We start from the raw sequence: 26,465 nt of genomic DNA, 5'->3' as shown, positions 1-26,465 counted from the left end.
CAGGCAGTTCTAGCTAGAGAGCACTTTTTCCTTTTGGAATAAAAGGAGCCATTTATTGTCAGGCAGGGAGTAAGGATTTAACATGCATTACTCTATTTAATCCACACAAGGACCCTACCAAATAGGTTCTGTTATTAAGCTGCTTTAATGATGGGGAAGTAAAGGTTCAGAGAAGCTGAGCAATCTCCCCAAATCACACAGCAGGGAAGGGGCAGGACTTGAGCTCCAGTCTGAGAATTACTACGACTATCATTACTATGACTGTCATTCTTTAGCGTGAGTGCATTGCAGAGATAGGATTCGAATTCACCCCAAATTGATCTGTTCTACCACTCCCTGAAGCCCCAAGTTTCTCCATTAAAATGGGGAATAATAATAGTCCCGGTGCAGGGTAATTGTGAGGATTAAATGAGCTAATTTACTTGCAAATCTGCATTGGGAGTAGAAGTGCTTTGTCTCACTGCAGGAGCTCTCTGTCGCCCTCCCAGCGAGGGGCTCTGAGCTGAGGCCCCAGATTGCCGGAACCTTTATTGGAGGTCGTACTTGGCACCAGAGGCCAAATTGGAAAAATCTGAAAGACACCAAGGGCCATGCTTACACCCTGGGTGATGCCAGGCAGTTGTCTGTACTATTGCTCCAGTCCCTGCACATCCCACTCTCACACTCACACACACTCGCACACACACACATTCATACACACTCCCTTATACATACTCACACGTACATACTCATACACTCACACACATAGACACCCACACTCTCACACACATACACACTCATTCTCACACACTCACACACACACTCACACATACACACTCATACTCACACAGTTACACATACACACACTCACACCACACTCTCATACACACAGTCACACAAATACACACTCACATGCATACACACACTCACTCATACACACTCACACGTACATACTCATACACTCACACACACTTATAGACACCCACACTCTCACACACACATACACACATTCACACGCTCATACTCACACAGTTACACACACATACACACTCACACTCATACACACACTCACACATACACACGCATACTCACAGTCACACAAATACACACTCACACTCATACACACACTCACTCATACTCATACACACATACTCACACAGTCGCACATATACACACACTCACACACACCCATACATACACTCACACACACTCACACATACACGCTCATACACAGTCACACACTCACACACTCATACATACACTCACACCACACTCTCATACACACACTCACACGTACACACGCATACTCACAGTCACACAAATACACTCACACTCATACACACACTCACTCAAACACACATACTCACACAGTCGCACACATACACACACTCACACACCCATACATACACTCACACACACTCACACATACACACTCATACACAGTCACACACACATACACACACTCACACACTCACACCACACTCCTACACACACTCACACGTACACACGCATACTCACAGTCACACAAATACACACTCACATTCATACACACACTCACTCATACTCATACACACATACTCACATAGTCGCACATATACACACACTCACACACACCCATACATACACACACACACTCACACATACACGCTCATACACAGTCACACACTCACACACTCATACATACACTCACACCACACTCTCATACACACACTCACACGTACACACGCATACTCACAGTCACACAAATACACACTCACATGCATGCACACACTCACTCATACTCATACACACATACTCACAGTCGCACACATACACACACTCACACACCCATACATACACTCACACACACTCACACATACACACTCATACACAGTCACACACACATACACACACTCACACACTCACACCACACTCCTACACACACTCACACGTACACACGCATACTCACAGTCACACAAATACACACTCACACTCATACACACACTCACTCATACTCATACACACTCATACACAGTCGCACACATACACACACTCACACTCTCATACATAACACACACACACTCACACTCACACGCTCACATCCACATTCACGCTACACACACACACTCACTCACACACACTCACTCACGCTCGCACGGCTTGCAGCCCCCTGCGCCGGCCACGTGGCGGTGAGTGCGCGCGTCCCTGCTCCCCGGTGGGCGGGAAGCGCGCAGGGGTGGCCCCATTATGAATGAACGCGGGCGAGCCTGGGGCGAGGCTTCAGAGCCGAGTCTCTATGGCGACGGGGCCGAGGAGTGCGGCGCCGCGCCCTCCCGGGTCTCCCGCCTTTCATTCCCGAACTCGGCCGGCTCCCGCCTCGCGGGCTCCACGGAGTTAAGTGCTCAAGGTCAAGGGAACAAAGAGAGAATGACAACTAAATGGGCTTGTCATTTCCCTTTCCTTGGCACCCCTAGACCCGGGGAGCCTGGGCCCCGTCTGGAAAGAATCAGATTTGGATGCTGGAGCCAACTGCTCAAGAAGGGGGTCACCTCTGAGACTTCCTGGGACAGCGGTGGAGCGCGGGCAGGGAGCGGTGCCACCTCCCAGGTGGCGGCGTGACAGAGATCCAGGGCCGGGTGGCCTGTGGGAAACGCCTTCCGAGTCATTTAGGAAAACTCTTCTGGGCCCAGCTTCTCGCCTGTACCACCCCGCAGACAATATGAGAGCAAAGACTGATGAATTTTGTGACGGTTCAGGGTGAAGGAGGGGGGGCCACATTCCCCACATCCCTCCCCCCACCCCCAACCACTTTCTACAGACCCCAGTCTGCCTGGTCATGCCTGGGCTCTAGCTAGGCACCTGTGTTCATGTGTCTGGAATCCTGTTATACACGAGCCTTCTTAGGCCAGAGTTGTGTGTGTGTGTGTGTGTGTGTGTGTGTGTGTGTGTGTGTGTGTGTGTTTGCTGAAGGAAGAACTGAAGCATTTCCTCCCAGGAAATGCATTCAGAAGGGCCCCCAGAGTTGGTTTGCATGCTGGATACCTGGGGTGGAGCTCTGGCATTTCATGGTTCCCGAGCACAGAGCTGAGAGTAGCCCCTGAACACCACTGGGTATCACCCCATCTCTCGCAAAAAAAGAAAAAGAAAATAAATTGGAGGGGCAGAGAAGTGGCTGAGAGGAATGGGGCATGTGCTTTACAGAAGTTAAAAGTCCTGATTTGATCCCAAGCACCACAGGGTGCCCCAGTCACTGAGCCAGGAGTGGCCCCTGAGCTCCACTGGTTATTGCTTCAAAACAAATAAATAAAAAGATACATGCAGAAAAATAAGAAAATGCAAGTTGGGACCTGTGGATGGGCAAGAAAAAAAATTGCTTGAGGGGTGGAGAGAACGAGGTGGCACTAACCAGAAGTCCTGGTGCTCATCGGCAGTGGCGTCCTTCTTGGGGTGCTCACACACCCCTAACCATTGTGTTCAGAAATCAATTGTGGCAGGGGCTGAAGAGATGGAGCACTTACCTTGCATGTGGCCCACCCTGGTTCAATCCCTGACACCCTCTATGGTCCCTGAAGCCCACCAGGTTTGGTCTGTGAGCACAGAGGAGTAAGTCCTGAACACAGACAGATGTGGCCCCCAAACAAACCGGCAAAACCTCAAAACAAGAAGAGAAATTAATTGTGGGGCCATAGGGAGAGAATACAGGAGTAAGGTGCTGAGTTTGGTGGGGCCAAGCCTCACTTTGATTCAGTATAGTCCCCTGAGGACTGCTGGGTATGGCCTAAGCTGTCTTCCACCCACAGCCAGAAATCACTGTGGCATCTGGAGTCATAGCTACCAGCTCAAACGGCCACAGTTGTGCTTTTGTGGAAGTGGAAGCACCTGGGTTTGAATTCGTGCTTGCAAGGCAGGTATTACTAAGCTGCTATTCTTCTGGAAGTTTTTCTTTTCTTTTCTTTTCTTTTTTTTTTTATTTTGGGGCCACACCCAATGATGTCCAGGAGGTGTTACCTCCCTGCGGCTCTGTGCTCAGGAATTACTCCTGGTGGTGCTCAGGGACCAGATGGGATGCCAGGGATTGAGCCCTGGGTCAGTCCATGCATGCAAGGCATGAGCCCTCCCTGCTGGCCTATCTCCCCAACCCTTCTGGATATTTTTCAGCGGTCAGTGTTTGGGCAGGTGTCCACTGGCATCTTAGAAAATTACAGATTTAAGGGCTATGCTGAACATTTAGATATGCCACAGAAAATTCTAGCAAAAAAAATTGTAGGGAGGTAGTTATTATTAAAATTTTATTTGTTTATTTGGGGGCTACATTGGGCAGTACTCAGGGGGTGGCCGGCCCAAGTTTAATATGCACTTATGGTCATGTATGATCCCTGAGCACAGAGTCAGAAGTAAGCCCTGAGCACCACCTAGTATGGTTCAAAAGCAAAAAATTAAATTAAAAGATAATTTAAGAGGCGAGTAGAGTGCTTGCCTTTCACACAGCTGACCTGGGTTTGATCCCCTGTGGTCCTCTGAGTCCTATCAGGAATGATCACTGAGCACAGAGCCAGAAGTAAGCCCTGAGCACCTCTGGGTATGACCCCCAAACAAACAGCAAACAAACCCAAAAAGATAATCTATGAATGAGGAAGCAGACGTGAGCGACTTGCCTCGGATCAGGTCCAGATCCTGCAGGTACTCTGAGACCTGACAGGGACTCACCTGTGGGTTCATTTAATTCCACTGTGCATTTTTAGCCACCAAACTACCGTACCCCAGAGAACTCAAGATCAGAGTCTCCCTGTGACCATGAGGATGTGTGCTTGAGTTGTTAGCTAGATGCCTCATCTTTCCACCACCCACCACCCACCCAGCCATCCATGCATTCGGCAATCTGGTTAAGCAAACAACTATCCATCTGCTGTTATCTGATGCTTGTCTCACCCCACAGCTACATATGGTGGAATCCTAACCCCCAAGGCGGTGCTATCGGGAGGTGGGCCTTTGCGAGGTGATGAGTGTGCAAGAACTCTCCGAGGATCAGTACCTCTGTAGAAGAGGCCTCAGAGGGACTGCTCATCCCTATAACAGCTCCCTGATTTCCCACTTCCAGCTTTCAGAACTGTCAGAAATAAGAATAAATAAATAAAAGTCCCAGTGTGGACATTTGTCCCACCAGTCCAAACAGACTTAGATTCCATTTTCCCATCATCCATCCGTTCATCCCATTCCATGTATCCTGGCATGAACGGGGGCAGCAGTTGGAATGAATGATTCAGAGGTCATGCAAATATCCATTCCACACATAGCAGGGGACATCCTCTATACCATTTCTTTTGGGGCCTGGGGGGTATGCACCTGTGCTCCGGGGCTACTTTTCGCTCTGTGCTCAGGGACTGCTCCTGGCGGTACTTGTGGGAATGATATGCAATTCGGGGGGTCAATCAAGATTAGCCCCATGCACGTAGAGATGACAAGGAAATAGTAATTCATCTAAAGAGCTTGAGGGTTTAGTCTTTCCTTTTTTGGAGAGTCACACCCAGCAGTGCTGGAGGACCTACTTCTGGCTCGGTGCTTAGGGGTTGCTTGCAAAGGTACTTGGGGGACCATTTGGTATCAGGGATTGAACTTGGACCTCCTGCATGTAAAGCCCATGCTCAGTCCAATGAGCTCTCTCTCCAGCCCTCAAGGAATAATTTCTTTGTGCAGTGCAAAAGTCACAATTTGGGTTTTCATGTTCATCTTCCCGCTTTTTCATCTACACATCATTTTACTCATTCCTCTTCAGTGGGCCTCCATTTTATTCATGGAATAAGCTGCCTCTTTTTTTGCTTCTGAATTGAGCATTTGCTGCTCCTTTTTTGGGGGGGAGGGGGTACACCCGGCAATAATCTGGACTTACTTTTGGCTCTGTGCACTCAGGGATCACTCCTGGAAGGGCTTGGGAGACCATGGTAAAAGCCTCCTACTGAAGACCAGTTTATGCTGATTTGGGGCATTTGTCATCCTCCTGCTATATCCCAACTATGAGAGGTCATTTTGTTCCTATCCAGTTAATGCATTCCTATTCTTTGCTTCTTTTTTTGTTACTTTTGTTTTGAGGCCACATCTAGCAACGCTCAGGGCTTACTCCTGTCTCTGCATTCAGGAATCACCCTTGCAGTGCTTGGGGGACCATATGGGATGTCTGGGATCAAATCTGGATCAGCTAAGTGCAAGGCAAACACCCTACCGGCTGTACCGTCTCCTTGGCCTTTGCTTCTTAACTAAAATGTCTTGGCTCAGAAAAACTTTTTCTGAGCACCTACATAGAGAAACATTGTCCTTTACCTAGCTCTCACTATTCAGTTTATGATTTCACAATCTAAAATTATGTTATAAAATCATGTTATAATAGACTGCTTCCTAACTGCCCAGGAACTGTCATTGGTGGTCTTTTGGTTTGTATTCTGTCTGCCTGATTTCTGTAAATGACCCATAATAGGCCTTTATTTATTTATTTATTTTATTTATTTTTATTGGTGGGGCTGGAGCGATGGCACAGCGGGTAGGGTGTTGTTCGGCATATTGATAGCAGGTGTTTGGCATATCGAATATCATATTTGATATGCCAAACAAGTAATAACAAGTCTCACAATGGAGACGTTACTGGGCCCGCTCGAGCAAATCGATGAACAACGGGAGGACAGTGCTACAGTGCTATTTTTATTAGTGGGGCTGGAGTGATAGCACAGTGGGTAGGACATTTGCCTTGCACACAGCCAACATGGCCGACCAGAGTTTGATTTCTCCTCCCCTCTTGGAGACCCTGGCAAGCTACGGAGAGTATCTCGCCCACACGGTAAAGCCTGGCAAGCTCCCTGTGACATATTTGATATGCCAAACACAGTAACAAGTGTCACAATGAAGATGTTACTGGGCCCACTCGAGCAAATCGATGAACAACGGGAGGACAGTGACAGTGATTTTTATTGGTGCAAGAGATACTGAACCCAGGATTTCATCCATCAAAGCATGCTCTCTCCTACAACATTCCTGATGACTTCACTATATTTTGTTTTAGTTTGGGGCAACACCTGGTGCACTTAGGGGCTGTTCCTGACTCTGTGACCTGGTGTCAGGGATCAAACCTGGGCCTCTCACAAACCATGAGCAAAACACATGCTCAGCCCCTTTAGCAGTCTGTCTGCTCTCTGAACAAATTAGAAGGATGATGGATACATGACCAAACCTTCTCAGCAAGGGGGACTTGTCAAAAAATGGAAATAGACTTTGAATGCCGGAATAGGGAGAGGGTTTGATGAATGTGGACTTCAGAGCTAGCAGAGTTTCTGGAGTTGTAGGATGAAAATGGTGCTTTAGGAGGGCAACTTGGTAAGCTACAACCTGGAATACATTTTTAATGGAAACGATTCATTGCAACATCTTGCAATGAATTACTGCAGGAGGTAATCAGGTTTTAGGATCCCAACTATATTCTTCCCCCTTTGGGAGACTGTACAGTGTAGACATTCAAATGTGGTCTAGTTTCAAATGTGAAACTAGATATGCTATGTTTAATTAATGGAGTATATCGAGTGAGTGACAAGGTGAAAGCCCCAGGAGATGGGGGTCTTGTGTGTCAAGTCTTTGTTCAGAGAAGGAGGGGGCAGGAAACAGGAATCCCCTGTTAGGGAGGGTCAAGATAGGCTTCATCTGGTGCAATACCTGGAATTGCTAAGACCTGCAACCTGATTCAGGGGCAGTTTCCTCATCTATACAGAGGATGACAACTCGGAACTTCTATTTTTCTAGTTCCTACCATAGAACCTAGATCTCCTGTGTTCAAGTCAGACAATGTTTCTTCTCTAGCACCCCCCCTCCCCCCCTCAACACACACACACTCCCCAATCCGGCCGCACAGGAGGTGCTCAGCACTTTCTCTTGGCTCTGCGCTCAGGGATAACTCCTGTCAGAGCTTGGGTGACCATATTGGGTGCCAGGGATTGAACCCCGGTGGCTGCGTGCCAGACAAGCTTTCTACCGGCTGTGCTATCTCTCCTAAACTTATTGAACTTCCTTAGTGCTGGCAACTCTGCTCCTTGCTTTGCCCTGGGCATTCTTAATGCCTAGAATCTCTTTTGAAGAAAAAGTTGGCTTTGCTGAAGTTCCATTTGAGAGCAGTGAATTTGAAGATTTTTTTTTTTTTTAAAAACCAGGAGTAAGAAGCTGATTTAACGTGGGGGAGAAAAAAAACTGATAGGGAATGAGGGTCATCAGGACCTTCCAGGAGGTTTTGTATCTTTCAAGGCACAAAGAGCTGGAGGAAGCAGGTGTGCTGGCTTTCCAGGGCAGATAAGTGGCAGTTAGGCAACGCCTCGCCTCGGCACTGCTCACTATTCATCAGCTTAATCGAGTGGGCATGGTGTCCCTCCTCTTTCATTAGCATTTTCATACTTTGTTCCTAGAAAGTGGAGAGAAGTCAAGGAACACACTTTGTGTGTGTGTGTGTGTGTGTGTGTGGGAGCCGGCGTGGCTGCCATGCGGCCATGGAGACTGCCTTGCACATCCTTCTGCCTCCAGCGACTAGCACGGCGCCCGGCCCCGCAGGCGCCCCAGACCTGCCCGTAGCGAAAACTCGAGTTGTCCTTCCCACAGAAGCTCGTCGTGCGCACACGCGGCCGCCAGCAGGTCCGCGCCTAGAAATAACATTTATTCTAAGGACATCAGCGCAGGGATTCTTGGGAAGCGGTTCCTCTCCCGCACGCGCGTGCTGCTCCTCCCCTCGAGCCCCTTTGAAAGAACTGGGCGCGCCACGTGATTCCCTCCTTTCTCTCACCTCGGCGAGCCCCGCCGATAACGGGCAGGTGCAGGAGCCAACCTGGAGGCGCGCTTTCCTCTCCCAGCCAATCGGAAGCGGCGGCAAGCCGGGGCGCTCCGCTTTTGTGGCTTGCCCCGCCCCCCGCCGCCGCGCTCCCCGCCCCCTTTGAGCCCGCCCTCCCCACTCCGCCTCCGAAGAGTCGGCGTTTGACAACGCCTCCGGCCAATGAGAAGTTCCTCCTCCGCCGGGGGGGCGGGGCCGGGCGGGTGATGGACGGCCGCCGGCGGCCAACGGCCTCGCAGGATCGCGGGAGGGGTGCGGGACGCCGCCAATGGCGCGGTGCCAAGAGCGAGCATCAGGGAAAAGGGGCGGGACCAAAGTGTGCGCCGGCGGGAGGGGAAAGGCCCGGGGAAGCCAGCAGCGCCGCCGCCGCCGCCGCCGCCGCCGTCGCCGCCGCCGCCGCGGGAGCCGCGGGAGCCGCGGGAGCCGCGGGAGCGGAGGAGGGAGAAGCCAGGGAGAAAATGGCGGCCGTGGCTGCTGAGGCGGCGGCGACCGCGGCGTCCCCCGGGGAGGGGGGCGCCGGCGAGGCCGAGCCCGAGATGGAGCCCATCCCCGGCAGCGAGGCGGGCGCGGACCCGCTCCCGGGCACGGCCACGGAAGCGTCGGTGCCGGACGGCGAGGCCGACGGGCAGCCGCCTTCCCCGCGGGCCGACGAGCCGCCGCCGCCGACGCCGCCGCTGCCGCCGCCGCCGCCGCCCGGGGAGCCGGGCCGCTGCGGGGACGCGGCCGAGCCGCCGCCCGCCGGGGCCGGGGAGCCGCCCGGGCCGCCCGCGCCCGCCCCGGCCGCCGCCGCCGCCGCCGCCGCCGAGCCCCCGCCCCCGCCCCCGCCCGCGCCCGCGCCCGCGCTCGCGCCGCCCGGGGACGCGGCCGTGTCGCGACTCATCCCCGGCTCCGAGGTGCGGGTCACGCTGGACCACATCATCGAGGACGCGCTCGTGGTGTCGCTGCGCCTCGGGGACAAGCTCTTCTCCGGGGTCCTCATGGATCTGTCCAAAAGGTACCGCGGCCCCGCGCCCCCCGTCGCCCCCCACTCCCGCGCGCTCACCCCCGGGGCGCCCCCCGCGCGCCCCCGGCCGAGGGCGGGCCCGACCCTGGCGCAGGTGGGCGCGGGGCGCGCGGCGCTCGACCCTCCCCGCCGACCTGCGCGCCCCGGGGGGTCCCCCCGGCATCCCCCCCCCCCCCCACATCCCCCGTCGGGCCGTGGGGGACCACGAAGGGCAAGAGCGCGGGGCGCCCGGCGCGGGAGGTGGCGGCGGGTGCGCACCTGGGCTCCCAGGAGCCCGTTAGCTCGAGCGGGGTTGGAGGAAAAGGGGGTGTGCGCGCCGGGCGCCCCAAAGGCTCTCCCTGTCACTCAAGAGCTTCCATCAGAAACCAAGGCTTCTTTTGCTGTTAACTCTGGGAGAATGGAGACCCCCTAGATAACTTTCAGCCGGGAAAGCGCTCTCTCTCTCTCTCTCTCTCTCTCTCTCTCTCTCTCTCTCTCTCTCTCTCTCTCCTTTCTCTCTCCCTCTCTTTTCTCTTTCTCTCTCTTTCTCCCTCTCCTTTCTCTTTCTCTCTCTTTCTCCCTCTCCTTTCTCTTTTTCTCTCTCACTTCTCCTCTCTCGCCAATGGTAGTACTATATACATTTTTTTATAGAAAAGTTCTAAAGGTAGCCTCGGATTGCTCTGGGACTCTGAACCAAAAGATGCAACGGCATAAAAAAAATGTCTCAGTCCCGACTCTTCAGGGCTCTAGGTGGAGGTTCGAACTTAAGAGGATGAGAGGGTTGGCCTGGCACCCGCCAACCTTCTCAGCCGGCACGGTTTCATCTCTTTTTTTTTTTTTTTTGGGTGGAAAATGCTCGTGCGCGTTGCTTTCAACAGGTGAAGAAGAGCGCCTGTTCCAAGCGTAATATAGAGTTAATCTTTTCATTCTCTTCTTTTGCAGATATGAAGTGCAGAGACTCCCATTCACGGCTCTTCATTCTGTTTGCTGCAACAGCACACACTCTCTGACGGTGTCTCACCTCTTGGGAAAGGGCTGATTTTAGTACGCTTTACTTCATTTTTTTTTTTTTTTGAGGGGAGGTGGTTGTCGTCGTTGTTGAGCTGGGGTCGGGGGGTGGGCCGCTTGGAGTCCGCTTGGTGCTAGGGATGGAACTAGGGCCTCACAGATGTCAGGCCTGGGCTCGTATCTTTTGAGCCACATCCCGGACCCCCGGTATGCTTTACCCTTAGTTGCCCTTCCGTCATCATAAGAAAGAATCCTTTCCCACTTGGGGAAGAAAGTCACTTAAAAATTTCATGTGGAAGTCTGCTGCCGGGAAAGTGAGGGACATGGGAACTTTTACAGTTCTAAAATTTTGTTTAATCAGCAGAGAAATTTTTTTTTTTCTTTTTTGTTGTTGTTTTGATAGAAAGCACCATAAGACCAGTATGCTTTCTACTATGTATTCCTTTATATTCTATGTTTTTATTAGAAAGAGAGACTCGGTTGTGTGTTTGCTATTGAATTAAACAGAAGTGAATGCCAGTGATTGTGTGAGAATCTGGATTTCAAATCTGCAAAAGGAAGGTCCAGAAAGGTAAGTTGCTTCTGGAAATGGAAGAGTACTTTTCCTGTCTTGAGGTGCTAACTTTGTGTCCTTTGATAGTTAAAAACCCCTCTGAGTAGAGAACCGCAACTGTTCCTTTTTCCTTTTCCTTTGCAACTTAGTTTCTAAGTGACCGGAAAGAATGAACATCTAAATTGGGAGACAGCTAAGTACATCAGTATATCCAGGCTTTTCTCAGAGAGGAACAGTTATCACTTTTATTTGGACAGCATCATGGCTTTAGAAGAGTGTTTTTTGGGGTTACACCTAGCAGTGCTGCTGGTGGGATAGGAAGGGGACCGCTACTCCCAGTAGGATGCTTGGGGACTGCACCCGGCACTGCCAGAGAGGGGCAGGACAGAGGATTCAGCAGTGAGGTGCAGGGGCTGGAGTCTGGACCCCCTGTGTGCCCAGCTGCCATTTGCACCCGGTCCTCTGAGTCATCTCTCCAGCCTGTGGCAAAAAAGTTTTTGAAATTGTAAGCTATGTTCATTGTGTGCAAAGTGTTTGATCCCAGATACAGAATTTCATACATTATGTGGGTTAGTCAAGCCTGCTTATTTTATCAGCATTTGGAGTCTGTTCACTTTTTTTTATAATTGTGTTTTGCCTCATTTTTAGAGTCATTTGATCGAAGAACGCATTTTTGAGATTTGTTTTTGGTGGGGAAGGGGCAGGGCCCACGCAGATAACTCAGAGGCACAGAAAAGAACGGGCCGTGTTGAAGCTGGTAAGGACAGAATGTGGTCTCTTGATGTTAAGACCGCGACTTCGGGCAAACTTCAGTGGCTGGCTCTCTGGGCTCCAGGATCTGCTTTACGGGGTCCACTAATTTTGATTTGAGTCAACTGATGTTCACTTAAAGTTCTTAATTTCATGTATATTTGCAGCTAGTAGGAAGGCTAGGTTTTAGTTACATTTTGATTTGATTATGGGTTTTTTTTTTTTTGGTCTTTTTCAAAGTAGCTTGCTTTGGCTGAGAAGTTACACGACACACTGAAAAATGAGGATATTAGATTATCTAGTTAGAGGCTGGAATGTGTGCTTTGCATGCGAAGTCCAGGGTTCAGTTCCTGTGTCTGCTGGCAGTGACCCCCAAGCATAAAGGCAGGTACGGCCCTCTCCCTCCTCCAGTGCCCCCAATCCTGAGGCATCTTGCGGGGAAGGGGAGGTAGCCCAGGCGGTCGCACGTGACTCTTCCAGTGCAGTGCCCTGAGTTTGCTGCCTGGGGCTGCCCGGCCTCCAACCTCAGGGGGTGAGCCTGTGGTACCCCGTACAGGTACATTCCGTATGCTGTAAGATTAATTTCATATTTTGGGCCACACCTGGCTGTGCTCAGCACTTAACTCCTGGCTCTGGGCTCAGGGATCGCTCCTGTTAGGCTCAGGGGACCATAGAGGGGGCCAAGGGTAGAACCCGGGTCAGCTGCCTCCAAGCCAAGTGACTTAGCAACTGGACTGTCTCTGGTCTCTAATAGTACTTAAAACCGAGTCCCTCTCTTCTCAGTTGCATCACCATGAGTTACAAAGTTATTCACGATTGTGTTCAGGCTTCCAGTATCCCCATACCTGTCCATCCTGTCACCACTGTCCCCTTCCCTCCACCCATCTACCCAGTTTCCCTCAACCCTGCTTCCCTGCTTTCTTGGCAGGCACTTTTATTTTCCCCTTTACGGCACTGGGGTTTTCAGTATTGTTTCTGGTAAGGTATCATGCATCTCACTTTACCACCTGTCAGCACCCCTTTCCTCCAGAGTGACCCCTTCCCTCCACCATTACCTTAGCGGTCAGCACCTTCTCCTACCCCTCCCCTGCCATGACAAGCTTCCTGATGAACACAGCTCTCATATTCCTTCGTTTCGGTTACCTCTGGGCATTGGTTATTTCCCTACTATGTTTATTATTATTTTTTTTTGGGGGGGGAGCTTTTTTGAGCCACACTTGGCATGCTCAGGGGTTACTCCTGGCTCTGCACTCAAAAGGGACCCCTTGGGATGTTGGGAACAAATCGGGTCGGCTGGGTGTAGGGAAAATGGCCTTCCTGCTGTTCTCTCACTCCTGCTCAACCTACTGTGTTTCTTTAGATCTCACATACAAGAGAGATCATTCTGTGTCTGTCTCCCTCTGTCTAACTTGACTCAGTGTGATGCTCTCTAATTCCATCCACAGAGCAGCAGACTTCGTGACCTCCTTTTCTAACTGTGCAGCAGGATTCCATCATGAACGTGTGCCAGACTGATAACATGCCTGTTATTGGATGCTTCGGTTTTCTCCAGAGTTTGGCTATTGTGATTAGTGCTTCAGTGCACATAGTGGTGCAGATGTCTTTTCTGGATTGTGTTTTTGGACCTTTGGGGTATAAGGAGTGGACTTGCAGGGTCACGTGGGAGCTCAGTTCCCAGTCTTCTTGGTTTTTATTTTTGGGCCACACTCTGGGTTGACTCCTGGCGGTGCTCAGAGGACCATATGGGGTGCCGGGGATCAAAGCTGGGCCCCCCTGGTGCGGGGCAAGGCTCTACCCACAGTAGCCCATCCCTCCAGCCCCAGATTCGAGTCTTGTTGAGGAATGTCCATATTTGCCAAAAAGCCCGAACCAGTCGACATTTCCACCAGCAGTGAATGAGGGTCCCTTTTAACCTTCATTCACACCAACACTGGTTGTTTTTGTTCTTTTTCATGTGTCTCTGGTGTGAGGTGATATTGTTGTTTTGATTTGCAGTTCCCTGATGATTAGTGATGAAGAACGCTTTTTCATACGCCTTTTGGCTAAAACTGTCTCCAAGGTGAGAGATGTCTTCTCTAGTTTATCTCAGACTCCTGCACTGTTGTCTTATACCCAGCCCATTTTAGCTAGTTTGAGTTCTACTACTTGCATTGTAGTCTGATATGAATAGATAACTCACAAATTAAAATCAGTATTTCTGTCCCCCCCCTTTTTAGCGTTGTGCTTTAGAGATTTCAACATAGGTATGTCACCCGGCTGTGCTCAGGGTCTACGCCTGGCTCAGTGCCTGGGGATAGCTCTTGTCTGTGCTTGTTCCAGGGATGACCCCTGGACCTTCATAGCATGTGCTCAGCCCAATGAGCTTGCCGTTCCCACTGTTGGATGATTTAACATAAGCATTTTGTCCAGTTGCTACAACTCAAAATATTTATTTTAGGGAGAATTGACAGTTGTACTGTAAGTTTCTTGTTTTGTTTTTTTTTTGTGTGTGTTAAGACCATACCAGTGATGCTCAGGGGTTCTCCTGAGCTCTGTGCTCAGAAATTACTCCTGGCTCTGCTTAGTGGATCATATGGGACACCAGGGGTAGAACCTGGGTTAGCCAAGTACAAGGCAAACTCCGTGCCACTGTACGATCTTTCTTGCACCTGGACTAAAACATCGCTTTAAAACATTTATTGAATCACTGTGAAATAGAGTTACACAAAGTTGTTTGTGATAGTTACAGTCGTGGTGTGTTTTGAGAACCCATCCCTATGCCAGTGTCCACTTCCCTCCACCAACCAAACATTTTTCCCCCCCTTTTTGGGCCATACCCAGCTATGCTGGGGCTTATACCTGGCTTTGCGGTGTCTGGAGTGATTCCTGAGTGCATTGTTCGGGACTATGTGGGGTGCTGGGGATTGAATTCAGGTTGGACCCATGCACAGCAAATGGCCTACCTACCATGGCTTTAACCTCTGCCTTTTTTTTTTTTTTAATGGTGGCAAGTCTTAAACCGTATGCCTCATGTAAGCAATTCCTGCGTTCTGTCCGTGAGCTACAGCCTCTGACCCTTAACCCCTGCCTCCCCCACTCCAGACTGTGCTCTGGGATCACTTTGTTTTGGGACCACACCCAGCAGTGCTCAGGGCTTACTTCTGGTGGAGCTTAGGGGACCCTGTGGGGTTCCGGGTTAGCTGTATGCAAAGCAAGCACCCTACCCACTCTACCATTTCTCTTGCCCATCAGGAATCACTCTTGGCCGTGCTCAGGGGATCAGAGCTGTAACAGAGTCAAACTAGGGTCATTGCATGCAAGGCATGTGTTCTCTCTCCGGCCTTCTGCCCTGTCTTAATTGTGTTTTTTTTTTTTTGGGGGGGGGGGGGAGGTATACCTGATGATGCTCAGAGGTTGCTCCTGTTTCTGCACTCAGGAATTACTCCTAGTGGTGCTCAGAGGACCATATGCGATGTTGGAGATTGAACCCTGGTTGGCTGGTGCAAGTCAAGTGTGCCTTACTCGCTGTACTGTTGGTTCAGCCCCTTATTATTAATTAATTTATTTTTGCCCTTTTTTTGGTTCACACTCAACAATGCTCAGGGGTTACTCCTGGCTCTGCACTCAGGAATTATTCCTGGTGGTGCTTGGGGGACCATATGGGATGTCGGGGATCGAACTCGGGTCGGCCACGTGCAAGGCAAACGCCCTCCCCGCTATACTCTGGCTCCCCCAGCCTCTTTTTATTATTTTTTTTCCTCCTGTACTAGCCAAGTATTCTCCTGAGTTATATCCCCAATCCTAGCATTGAATTATTTTGAAGGAAATTCCAAGGAATTACAAAAATGCCCCTTTACCATACATATATTTTGTTTTAAACCTAAAAATATAAGGAATAGGAAGAGATTATCTTAAAAAAGTCGTTGCCTCAGATTATAGCAATAAGGTATTTATTATGTTGTAATAATTATAATAAATACTTATATTCAGTCAGTGTCACAGATTGTCTCAAAATCAACATCTCAAAATTAACATTAAAATTAGTACAGTGTGTTGGCACTTGCCCTCCATGTGGCCAACATGGGTACCATCCCTGGCACCCCAGATGGTCCCCTGAGCCCTGCCAGGCATGATTCCTGAGCAGGACTAAGTCCCTGAACACTGCTGGGTGTGGCCCCAAAATACAAAACATCTCAGTTGCTAAATTTTGTTGAAATTAACATCCAAGTGAAGTTTTTCATAGCAGTTAGCTGGTTTTCTTGTCTGCCGGCTCTTCGAGTCCCATGCAGCTCCTTAAGCCAGACTTTAGAAGAACTTTCCACGTTCTGGATTTTTCCCCTGGTTGCATCCCCTTGGATGCATTTCCATTGAGCTTTAAATTCCCTCAGGAGCAAACGGAAAGGATAGCGGGTGAAGTGTCCCCGGGCCTCTCTCCCTCAAAGCCACGTCTCTGATTTGGGGTCTGTAGAGACGGCGTGGATGTCTCTTACTTGACTGCGACTCTTAGGCCTATATCCCGCCAGCACACCTACAGCTTGGGTATCGCAAGCTATTGTAACCAGTCCCAGTGGCCTGCGGGGAACAGCCTTGTAGCCCAGATTTCTGAAGAGGCAGTTTGAGTCTTTAATTCGTTTCGGAAAGGGCTGTGTTTGCTGGGACCAGCGGTTTCTTCCGGCACTGATGAATTATATAAGCGGTTGATTACTGTATATCTTAAATACTTATCGTCAGTCAGGTGTCACAGATTATCTCAAAATTAACATCTCAATTACTGGGGCCTGAGCAATAGGACAGCGAGTTGGCGTGATAGTCCCTAAGCTGGCCAGAGAATCTTGCTTGAGAAATGTCAAAGAAGCTTTCTGAGACCTTCTGAAAGTTTTGTGGGACCTGATAAGTGTGAAGGAATCCTGAAGTAAATGCTGACGCTTGAAAAACATTTGTGCGTTTTAGTTTATGGTTATTTAGTTTAGCTTATTAAAGGTTGTGGCTAGTTACAGAATAGATTAACACAGACTTGCAGTAACACAAAGGTAGTGATTATCTCTATGTTCTTACAATAATTTGTAGAAAATTTGCTTGTCTTTTCAAAGGAAATACAAACCAAGACATTTTTTTTTCCTTTACAGAGACCATGAAACGTACATATGGTGCAGTAGCTCTGCTTTTGGTGGGAAAAATATACAGCCATTCTGTGGAGCAGTGAGTAGCGGCCTCAGTAGCGTAGGCTGAGCATCCAGGCTGAGGAGAGAGGTTGAGTCGCGTACACTTAGTCCCTGTCAAGTTGTATATTCTTGGGTTTGGGTGGTCATTCTGCTTAAATCCAAAGGTGTGAAAATAGCTTCCCTACCAGGAAAATGACACAGAGACACTTGCCAGTGACCTCAATGTCCCCGTCAGCTTTGGGATCCCTGGTACTATCCTAACACTCGCTGGGCTGAGGGGAGTCTTTCATTGCAAACTGGATTACAGCAATTGGGGGGCTTTTTTTTAATAAGTCATTAGTTGGCCATTATAAATCTCACTTGAATCTGGACATAAAGTAATCCGCAACACGTGAAGGGTAGATTTTTAAACTGAATTTCAAAATCTAGGCTTCATGACTTACATGATCCCTGGGTTTTTATTGGTCTGGGGGGTTCCTGATGAGAAATGTCTTTATCCTCTTGTGTTAAATGAGACCATACTTCACTGCGTATCGTTTTGGTGTTTGTGTTTGGACCCCCTGGGTAGTGCTTCTAGAGCTGCTCTTCGCAACGCTGGGGTGCTGTGAGATGCTGGGGATCAAATCCAGGGCTCCCCATATGAAATGCATATGCTCCCACTCTGTAAAGCGAAACTTTACAGATTAAATTTTAATCTTTTATTTATTTTTTTTGATTTTTTTTTTTGAGTCACACCTAGCAGTGCTTAAGGGTTACTCTTGGTTCTGCACTCGAATTACTCCTGTGCTCAGGGAGACCCTATGGGATGCTGGGAATCAAACCCGGGTCAGCCGCGTGCAAGGCAAATGCCCTACCTGCTGTGCTATCCCTCCAGCCCCAATTTTAATCTTCCTAAGTAAGTCTTTTGGAAACTGAAGTTTGTGGAGTATGAGCTCTTCTCTCAAGCGGGTTTAATGGAAACAGTCCTGAGGAGTTCTTAGTGTCTGGAGTGCAGCGCGGACCTTTAATGAGGGATGTTTATTGTCCCTCTTCTGCCTGAATCCTGAGGGAACTCAGACCCGTGTTCCCAGAACACAGTGTGCTCCAGTGACAGACCTTAGTGATGGTTAAGTTAGATTCTGGGTGGGTTTAATATGCCTCTGTGTTTTGGGTTTTGGGCCATACATGGTGGTCCTCGGGGATTACTCCCGGCTCTGCACTCGGGGATCACCCCTGGTGGTCTTGGGAGACCATGTGGGGAGCTGAAAATCAAACCCAGGTCGCCCTCGTGCCTGGCAAACAACCTCCCCGCCATACCGGTGGCTGCTGCCTCTCCTCCACACTTGGGGGAGCGATCCTGACCGCCGTGCAGGACCCCTCATCTCCACTCCGCCTCCCATTTGTGATTTTAATTTTTTCACGTCATATCTGGCAGTGCTCAGGGGCTACTCTTGGCTTCATTCTTGGGGGGCCATGCTGTGTTAGGGATCAAACTTCTGACTGCCCCCCATACGTAAAGCATGTGCTCTGGAACCCCCCCCCCCCCAACCTCCCAGCTACATTTTATTTTATTTATTTTTTTGCTTTTTGGGTCACACCCAGCGATGCTGAGGGGTTACTCTTGGTGCTGCGCTCAGAAATTACCCCTGGCAGTGCTCGGGGGGCCATATGAGATGCTGGGGGACTTGAACCCGGGTTGGCTGCGTGCAAGGCAAATGCCCTCCCCGCTGTGCTATGGCTCCAGCCCCCCGCAGCTGCATTTTAACAATGAATTTGATGCAGATGAGTCTGGGATCCTATTTGGCAAAGCTGATGTTTAGGGGGTAGTAGAAATGACAAAGTAGAATGACATACCTTTGTTCAAACCTTTCACGAAAATTATTGCTGAATTTCCCAGGAACCGCAATTCCAAAATAAGGAATTCCTGGGGTAAGCTGTGTGGGCTGGCAGATTTCACACCTTGATTGGAAACTGGTCTTTAGATTGTTAGATTGGAAGTGGTTATTTATAGTAAGATGAGTGTTTTTTTTTTTTTTAAATAACCTTTCGTTGTATTTGCTTTTGGATCATACCAGGTGGTGCTCAGGGGTACTCCTGATTCATTGCTCGGAGGTTCCAGTTTTTGTTCAGGGGATCATGCAGCCCTGAAAATTAATCCTGGGCCTCTGCAGACAGAGCACGCGCTCCGTCTCTTTGGGCTCTCTGCCTGATCTTTAAGCCCCTCCTAAAGCACGTCCTCTCTCACGGTTCTTTGCAACCATCAGTCCATGCGCTGGTGCTCTCCCACAGGTGTACAAAAGTTGAAAGCCACTCGGTTATGACTGGCAGCTCTGGTTCCCGCCTCGGTTCTAACTGCCTGTCTGTGGACTTGTGTGTGTCGCGACCCATATGCATCCAGGGCCCAGTCCGCGGGGGTTAACGGATTGAAGAACTTTGTTTACAATACCTGATTGCACTTGTCTGTGTATTCCAGTCTTCTAAGAAAGTTGCCGCGATTAATTACTCTCTGGAATTAGTCTTGAGTGCTTGGTTTCGTTTTACTCCTTGGCAGCTCGACTGATGCCAGTTCTATTAATCTTCATTGATTAAAGTCAAAAGTCTAGGAGGGGGTTAATTGTCTTAAAAGTTTTAAGTGATACACACTAAACACTATATCTATCTATCTATCTATCTATATATCTATTTTTTTTCATTGTTGGTTGGATCTGCCTGGCAGTGATCAGTGTTATTCTTGACTTTCTTGACTTTGTCCCAAAAGGCTGGTCATGGTGGCAGGGGAACTGTAGGCTCTGTCTGAGATTGAACTGGGTTGTCTGCATGCAAGGCAAGTGTCTTAACCCCTGTCTTAACCCCTGTACTATCTCATCCATAGAAGATGCCTGTAAAAATGTGTGTGTGTGTGTGTGTGTGTGTGTGTGTGTGTGTTTGGGTGCCATACACACCCAGAGTGATCCTGAGCACAAAACCAGGCCACCTGGTGTTGCTTACTGGGATGAAACTGAGGCCTTCTGCATGTAAAGCTTGCGTTTAATCTGTTCGAGGCGTCCACAGTCGGGCCAGAGGTCCAGAGGTTAAGGCGTTGCCCTGAATGCAGCTGCTGCTGTGTCTGGTTTGAATCCTGGCACTGGCACCGATGTCCCCTGAGCACAGAGCCAGGTGGAGCCCCCCGGAACTTAGGATTTTAGATTTTTAGATATTTAATTGATTGTTTTGGGGCCACTCCCAGCAGTTCTCAGGGGCTTCTTTCTGACTCTGTGCTCAAAAGTGACCCCTGGCAGTGCTCAGGGCATTGTATGTGGTACGAAGGATAGAATGGGTCCTAGCATGCTACACAGGCCCCCTCACCCCACTTGACGCTTAACTTTCTGGACTTTATGTTACTATTTTTGTTTGTTTTGGGGCCACACGTGGCGGTGCTCAGGGCTCACTCCTGGTTCTGTGCTCAGGATCACTCCGGGTGGCCTTGCAGGACCCATATGAGGGGCCGGGGATCAAACCCGTAGGCTGCATGCAGGGCAAGCGCCCAGCTGTGCTATTGCTCTGGCTCCCTAGACTTTATTATTTATTTATTTAAAAATTTTATTTATTATTTATTTTTTATTTTTTAAATTTTTAATTACTGAATCCCCGTGAGGTACAGTTACAGACTTACAAACTTTCATGCTTGCAAACTTTCAGTCATACAATGATCGAGTACCCATCCCTTCACCAGTGCCCATTTCCCCCCACCAGTGGTCCCAGCATCCCTCCCACCACCCCACCCCGCCTCTGTGGCAGGGCATTCCCCTTTGCTCTCTCTCTCCTTTTGGCTGTTGTGGTTTGCTATAGAGCTATTAAGTGGCCATCATGTTCGGTCTATATAGACTTTATTTTTAAGGACTTGGTGGCGGCTTGACTTTTTCCTTTTCCTTTCCTTTCTGTTGTGGCGTCTGGCCGTTGTGGCTTTAGAGATGACCAGATTGCACATGTGGGGCCTCGCTGGAAGCTGAGCACTGTCTCTGCCTCCCGAATATAAAGATCTCACTGAGTCACAGCCCTGGGCTCTGACTGCGCCTTCTGCCAACCCCCCTTTTAACCCGTAGCTGGTGGTGTTGGGAGCTACTCCCAGCTCTGCACTCGGGGAGGGGGTCACTGCTTTCGGTGTTCTGGGGACTGTAGTATGGTGATGGAATCTGGGCCTTTGGAACCCTGCAGCCCCGAGGATGCCTTTTGGAACGCTTACAGACCTGACCGTTACCCTCTAGCTCATGAATTTTAGTGGGAGTTAACCCTGGGAATTACAAATAGCAGCGTTCTGTTTCTCCCATGACCAAGCAACAACTGTTTGCTTTTAAAATTGGAATTGCTGGGCCATAGTGATGCTACAGCGGGTTGGGCGTTTGCCTTGCACAGGGCCGACCCGGTTTGATCCCGGGCACCCCATATGATCCTGGCCCCCCCATAGCCCAAGAGGAATGAGTCCTGAGGGCAGAAAATGTCAGATATGCTCAACTCTGTTGTTCAAAAGCCAGTTAAGCTTTTGTCCTCTGTTGTTATTTTGCTACTTTGTGGCTGCTACTTTCTCGCATGGCTGCTTTATTGTTGTAGTTCAGGTAATATGTTTACATTAGTGTTACTGTTTGCAGTTGGCTGAACAGTTAAACTAGAAGTGCCCAGTACCCTGCCCCCCCCACCCCAGTTCTTTGAACACTCTTCACCACCACCCCTTCCCATAATCTAAGGCAAGTGTTTGTCATCCTGCGGTGTTGTTCCCATCTCGTGCCGTAGATGAATGATATCATCCGTTCATTCTCCTTCCTCTGACTTCCTTAGCTTACATACCGTCCTGTTCAGTGGGTGGCTATTTTACGTAGGCACCATGACTTGGAAAGTTTCATTTTCTGGAACCACAACTTTAAGTGCTCAGGAGTTATTATTCCTGGCTTCGTCTCAGGATTCTGTAGAGTTAGAAACTTCTACCCATAACAAAGCCAGCGCTTTTCCTGCTGTAAGATCTCTGACCCACAGAGATTTTTGGGGGGGGGGGTGTATGTGTGTATGTGCGTACTTTTGGGTCACACATGGTGATGCTCAGGGGTTACTACTAGCGAAGCTTTTGGTGTGGGTGTGTAGGTGCATTTGGGTCACACCTGGAGATGCTCAGGGCTTACTCCTGGCTCTGCATGCAGGAATTACACCTGTGGGCTCCGGGGATCGAACCCAGGTTGGCCTACCCTCTGTACTGTGTCTCTAGCTGCCCTTTAGCCTCCAAGCTTTAAAAAGAGATTCAGGCATTCAGTGTTACTGGAATAGAGTAGCACTGAATAGATAGAATTACCTGAAATAAATATTTATTTCTTGGTTCCTTGGGTCACACCTGGCAGTGCTCAGGGTTTTCTCGGCTCTATGCTCAAAAAATCCAGGCAGGTTTGGGGGCCCCTATGGAGTCCTGGGGACCACACCCTGGTCAGCCACGTGCAAGGCAAGTCCTTAACTGCTGGACTATCTCTCCAGCTTTCCATAAATTTTTAAAGAGATCTGTTTGCAATTGAGTATTTAAACATCTAAATTAGAAAATGTTTTTACATTTTGCTCTCCCTCCAAAAGACATGCGTGATTTTGTAAGAGAACAAGAGGATTGAGTCAACACTGGAGCAGGGAACATTTTAACTATCTTTAGTTTGGGGGCCACGTTTGGCTGTACTCTGGGCTTATCCCTCGCTTGTTCTAAGGGGATCACTCCTGGCAGTGCTCGGGTATTGAACCTAAGTGCCTTGCCCACTGCACTTGAGCCCTGTGAACTGTCTTTGAGAGGTGGACTACTCCTTCCATACTTGGCCATGCAGAGGTCATTCCTGGCGGTGCTCAGAGGCCTTGTGGGGGACTGGAGATCCAACCAGGGTCGCCTTCCGTAAGGCAAGTTGCTTAACTCCTGCGCACTCTCTCTCTCTGGCTTCTGGATGCGTCTTCAAAGAGCTCTTTCTATTTTATTTACTTTTTGTCACACTCAGCTTTGCTGGGGGTTGTTCCTGGCAGTGCCCGGGCACCTTCCCCGGGCCTGTTGGGCTCTTCTCCAGAGCTCACATTTCCCATTCACATTCCTATTCACGTTTCCTATTTAAAATAGACAAAAGGGTCGTTAGCCTCACAAAAGCAGCCTCTCCTGGAGCAAAGTGGGCTTTATTTGGAAACAGCATCCGAAAAGCTATTAAGAATAGTCTCAAGGCACAACGTGCAAACACTTAACCTTAGGGCACACTCTGATTAAGAGAGAGGTTCTTGTAAGACTTCTGCCTTTATTTTTGGTTCTGGAGGTTGCCCAGGGGAGAGTGGCAGTTGGCGGGAGGCTGGACGGGACTGAGTGGTGTTGGGGGCACCGGCTTCCTCCATGGTGAGCAGGGGCTTAGCCGGTCAGCCAGCTCACACGCCCCACTTGTAAGGACCCCCGCCCCCTTTTTCATTCAGAACTCGGTGCCAGGTCCAGTGCTTGTTCTGTTCTGATGCTGCTACTCACCGACCCTCCTCCCACATTTGGGTCCTCTTAGCTCCTGCAGATGTCTCTTGGAATACTTGAGGCTTTCAATTTAAAACCATCCAGACTGGGGGTGTGGCTCCGTGTAGAGTTCCTAACTCACATGTGCAAGGCCCTGGGCTTGATCCCTGGCACTGCGGGAGAAGAAATCAAGTGACACATTTTACTTTTAATACAGCTGGCACATGAAGTAGCTAGGAACTGCAGAGTGACTAGACTTTATGGCAGGCAACTTTGTATATTCTTAATCTTGATAATAGTCCTATCCTCAAGGTACTTAGCTGAAATTCCAAAATCCAAAGGGATCGTAAAACTGCACTTTTATTTTGGCAAGGGAAGTGTTCTGCAGCTAAGCTACATCCTCTGCTCAAAACTGCACTTTAAAATGACTGTTTTTCTGTTTTGTCCTGTGACCCTATCCACGGCTACTCCCGGCAGAGCTCAGGATCAAAGCTGTGTCTCATGCCCAGCCTGGGCACTAACCCCCTGAGTTGAATCTCAGTCTCTTAATTTTTATTTATTTATTTATTTATTTTGCTTTTTGGGTCACACCCGGCGATGCACAGGGGTTACTCCTGGCTCTGCACTCAGAAATCACTCCTGGCGGTGCTCAGGGGACCATATGGGATGCTGGGAATCGAACCTGGGTCGGCTGTATGCAAGGCAAACGCCCTACCCACTGTGCTATCTCTCCAGCTCCTTAATTTTTATTAATTTTTTTTTTTTTTTTTGCTTTTTGGGTCACACCCAGCGATGCACAGGGCTTACTCCTGACTCTGCACTCAGAAATTACTCCCGGCGGTTCTTGGGCGATCATACGGAATGCCGGGAATTGAACCTGGGTCAGCCGTTTGCAAGGCAGATGCCCTACCCACTGTACTATTGCTCCAGCCCCAATTTTTTGGGAGCCTAAACCTGACCTGAATCAACATGCCTGATGATGGGTTTATCTTTAAACACTGTCCAAACAAACACTGTCCTCCCGTTGTTCATCGATTTGCTCGAGCGGGCCCAGTAACGTCTCCATTTTTTTGAGACTTGTTGTTACTGTATTTGGCATATTGAACACGTCACGGGTAGCTTGCCAGGCTCTGCCATGCAGGCGAGATACTCTTGGTAGCTTGCCGGGCTCTCCGAGAGGGGTAGAGGAATCAAACCCGGCTCGGCCGGGCTGGCTGCGCGCAAGGCAAACGCCTTACTGCTGTGCTATTGCTCCTGACCCTTATCTTTAAAAAAAAAAAAATCTGGGAAGATTCGGAATTCTGTCTTGTTCTTGATTTGGGAGAACCACACCTGGAAGTACTTGCAAGGTCACTCATAGGTGCGGCAGGGGACTTGAACCAGGGTCACTGCAACGGCAGTGGCACACAGGACAAGTGTCTCATCTGACCCAAAACCAGAATTTTGAACTCCCGACCTCATGGGGTTCAGGAAAGAGCTTTGTGGGCCTGTTAGCTCATCGAAACCACTTCCCTTCAGTGTTGGGCTGGAGGAGCGGTCATCATAAAGAACTCTTCCTTCTTTGCTGTCATTTTAACTACAAAAGAGGGAGAGTTAAGAATACTTAGGTGGAGTGATAGTACAGAGGGTAGAGGGTGTTTGCCTTGCACGCGGCCAACCTGGGTTCAATCCTTGGCATCCCGTCTGATCCCCCAAGCACCACGAGGGGTAATTCCTGAGTGCAGAGCCAGGAATAACCCCTGAGCATCGCTGGGTATGACCCAAAAAGCAAAGAATAAATTAAAAAAAAAGACTAAATAGAGTTTTGCTGATTAGGTCAATTGATATGAATGATTATATATTTAGAATAATGCCTGGCACATAAGTGGTGTGTACAGGTGTTGACTGTTACTACTTTAATGAAGCGAAGCGACTTAGTGGTGACAGTAGCTATTAAGGTCCCCTCACATGGGTCTGCTTGAATAGCCTGCCACCCCGCCTGAACCCTGTGGTGGTCTGCAGTTTTGTTTATCATCTCCATCTTTTAAATACCTTGAAAGGATTGTCGAAGCTTCAGGTAACACTGTCAAGTATAAGTTTTCCTTTTTCATAAGGTAGGATGGGCGCACATGCTTCCTCGAGCCCATGTGCTGCTTGTATCCACGTGGCCGAGCACATGTGGTGCCCGAGCACATGTGTCGCCCGCATCTCCCCTCTTGAGATGTGGACTTTCATGCCTTTGTGTCTAATGCTGTGGTGTGTGTAGGGCTCTCTCCATCCTTGGAGAAGCCCGGGTTCTCTCTTGAGCACCTTACTCTCCACTCTCCCACTTTCTCTTGCTCCTTCCCTTCAGAACCTCTGAATAAAAACTGTAATTAAAAAAAATAAAAGATAGGATTTTTTTTTCTTTTTTCTTTTGCTTTTTTGGGTCACACGCGGCGTTGCACAGGGGTTACTCCTGGCTCTGCACTCAGGAATCGCTCCTGGCGGTGCTCAGGGGACCATATGGGATGCTGGGAATCGAACCCGGGTCGGCCGCGTGCAAGGCAAACGCCCTACCCGCTGTGCTGTGCTATCGCTCCAGCCCTGAGATAGGATGATATTTAACTTTCACTGGGGAGTGAGGTGACTAGAAATTGCTGGCCGAGAGAGGGGTGGGGATGTTTCTCAGTCTTTCCTTCCCAGTGATTCCTCAGGGCGGATGACTTGAGAGGAAATTCAGGGCTTTGTCGTGAAGAGAAAGTTGCAGTCTCACTAGAGACTATCAACCTTGGAGCGCTCTGCTTCCAGTACAC

The 26,465-nt window shown here is 49.4% G+C and overlaps 1 protein-coding gene across 2 annotated transcripts in view; it reads left to right on the top strand.

The window, feature by feature from the left end:
- Nucleotides 1-9,188: 9,188 nt before the first annotated feature.
- PWWP2A (PWWP domain containing 2A) overlaps nucleotides 9,189-26,465 on the top strand; it is a 40,021-nt gene continuing 22,744 nt past the window's right edge. For both annotated transcript variants that reach the window (XM_056133090.1, XM_056133089.1), the window contains exon 1: nucleotides 9,189-9,800. In XM_056133090.1, coding sequence (XP_055989065.1) covers nucleotides 9,265-9,800 — 536 coding nt within the window. In that variant the 5' untranslated portion in view covers nucleotides 9,189-9,264. The remainder of the gene's footprint in view (nucleotides 9,801-26,465) is intronic.

The sequence above is a fragment of the Sorex fumeus genome, unplaced genomic scaffold (assembly GCF_029834395.1).
Source record: "Sorex fumeus unplaced genomic scaffold, SorFum_2.1 ptg000097l, whole genome shotgun sequence".
In the NCBI taxonomy this organism is placed as follows: Eukaryota; Metazoa; Chordata; class Mammalia; order Eulipotyphla; family Soricidae; genus Sorex; species Sorex fumeus.
This window is presented reverse-complemented; position numbering and strand designations above follow the sequence as displayed.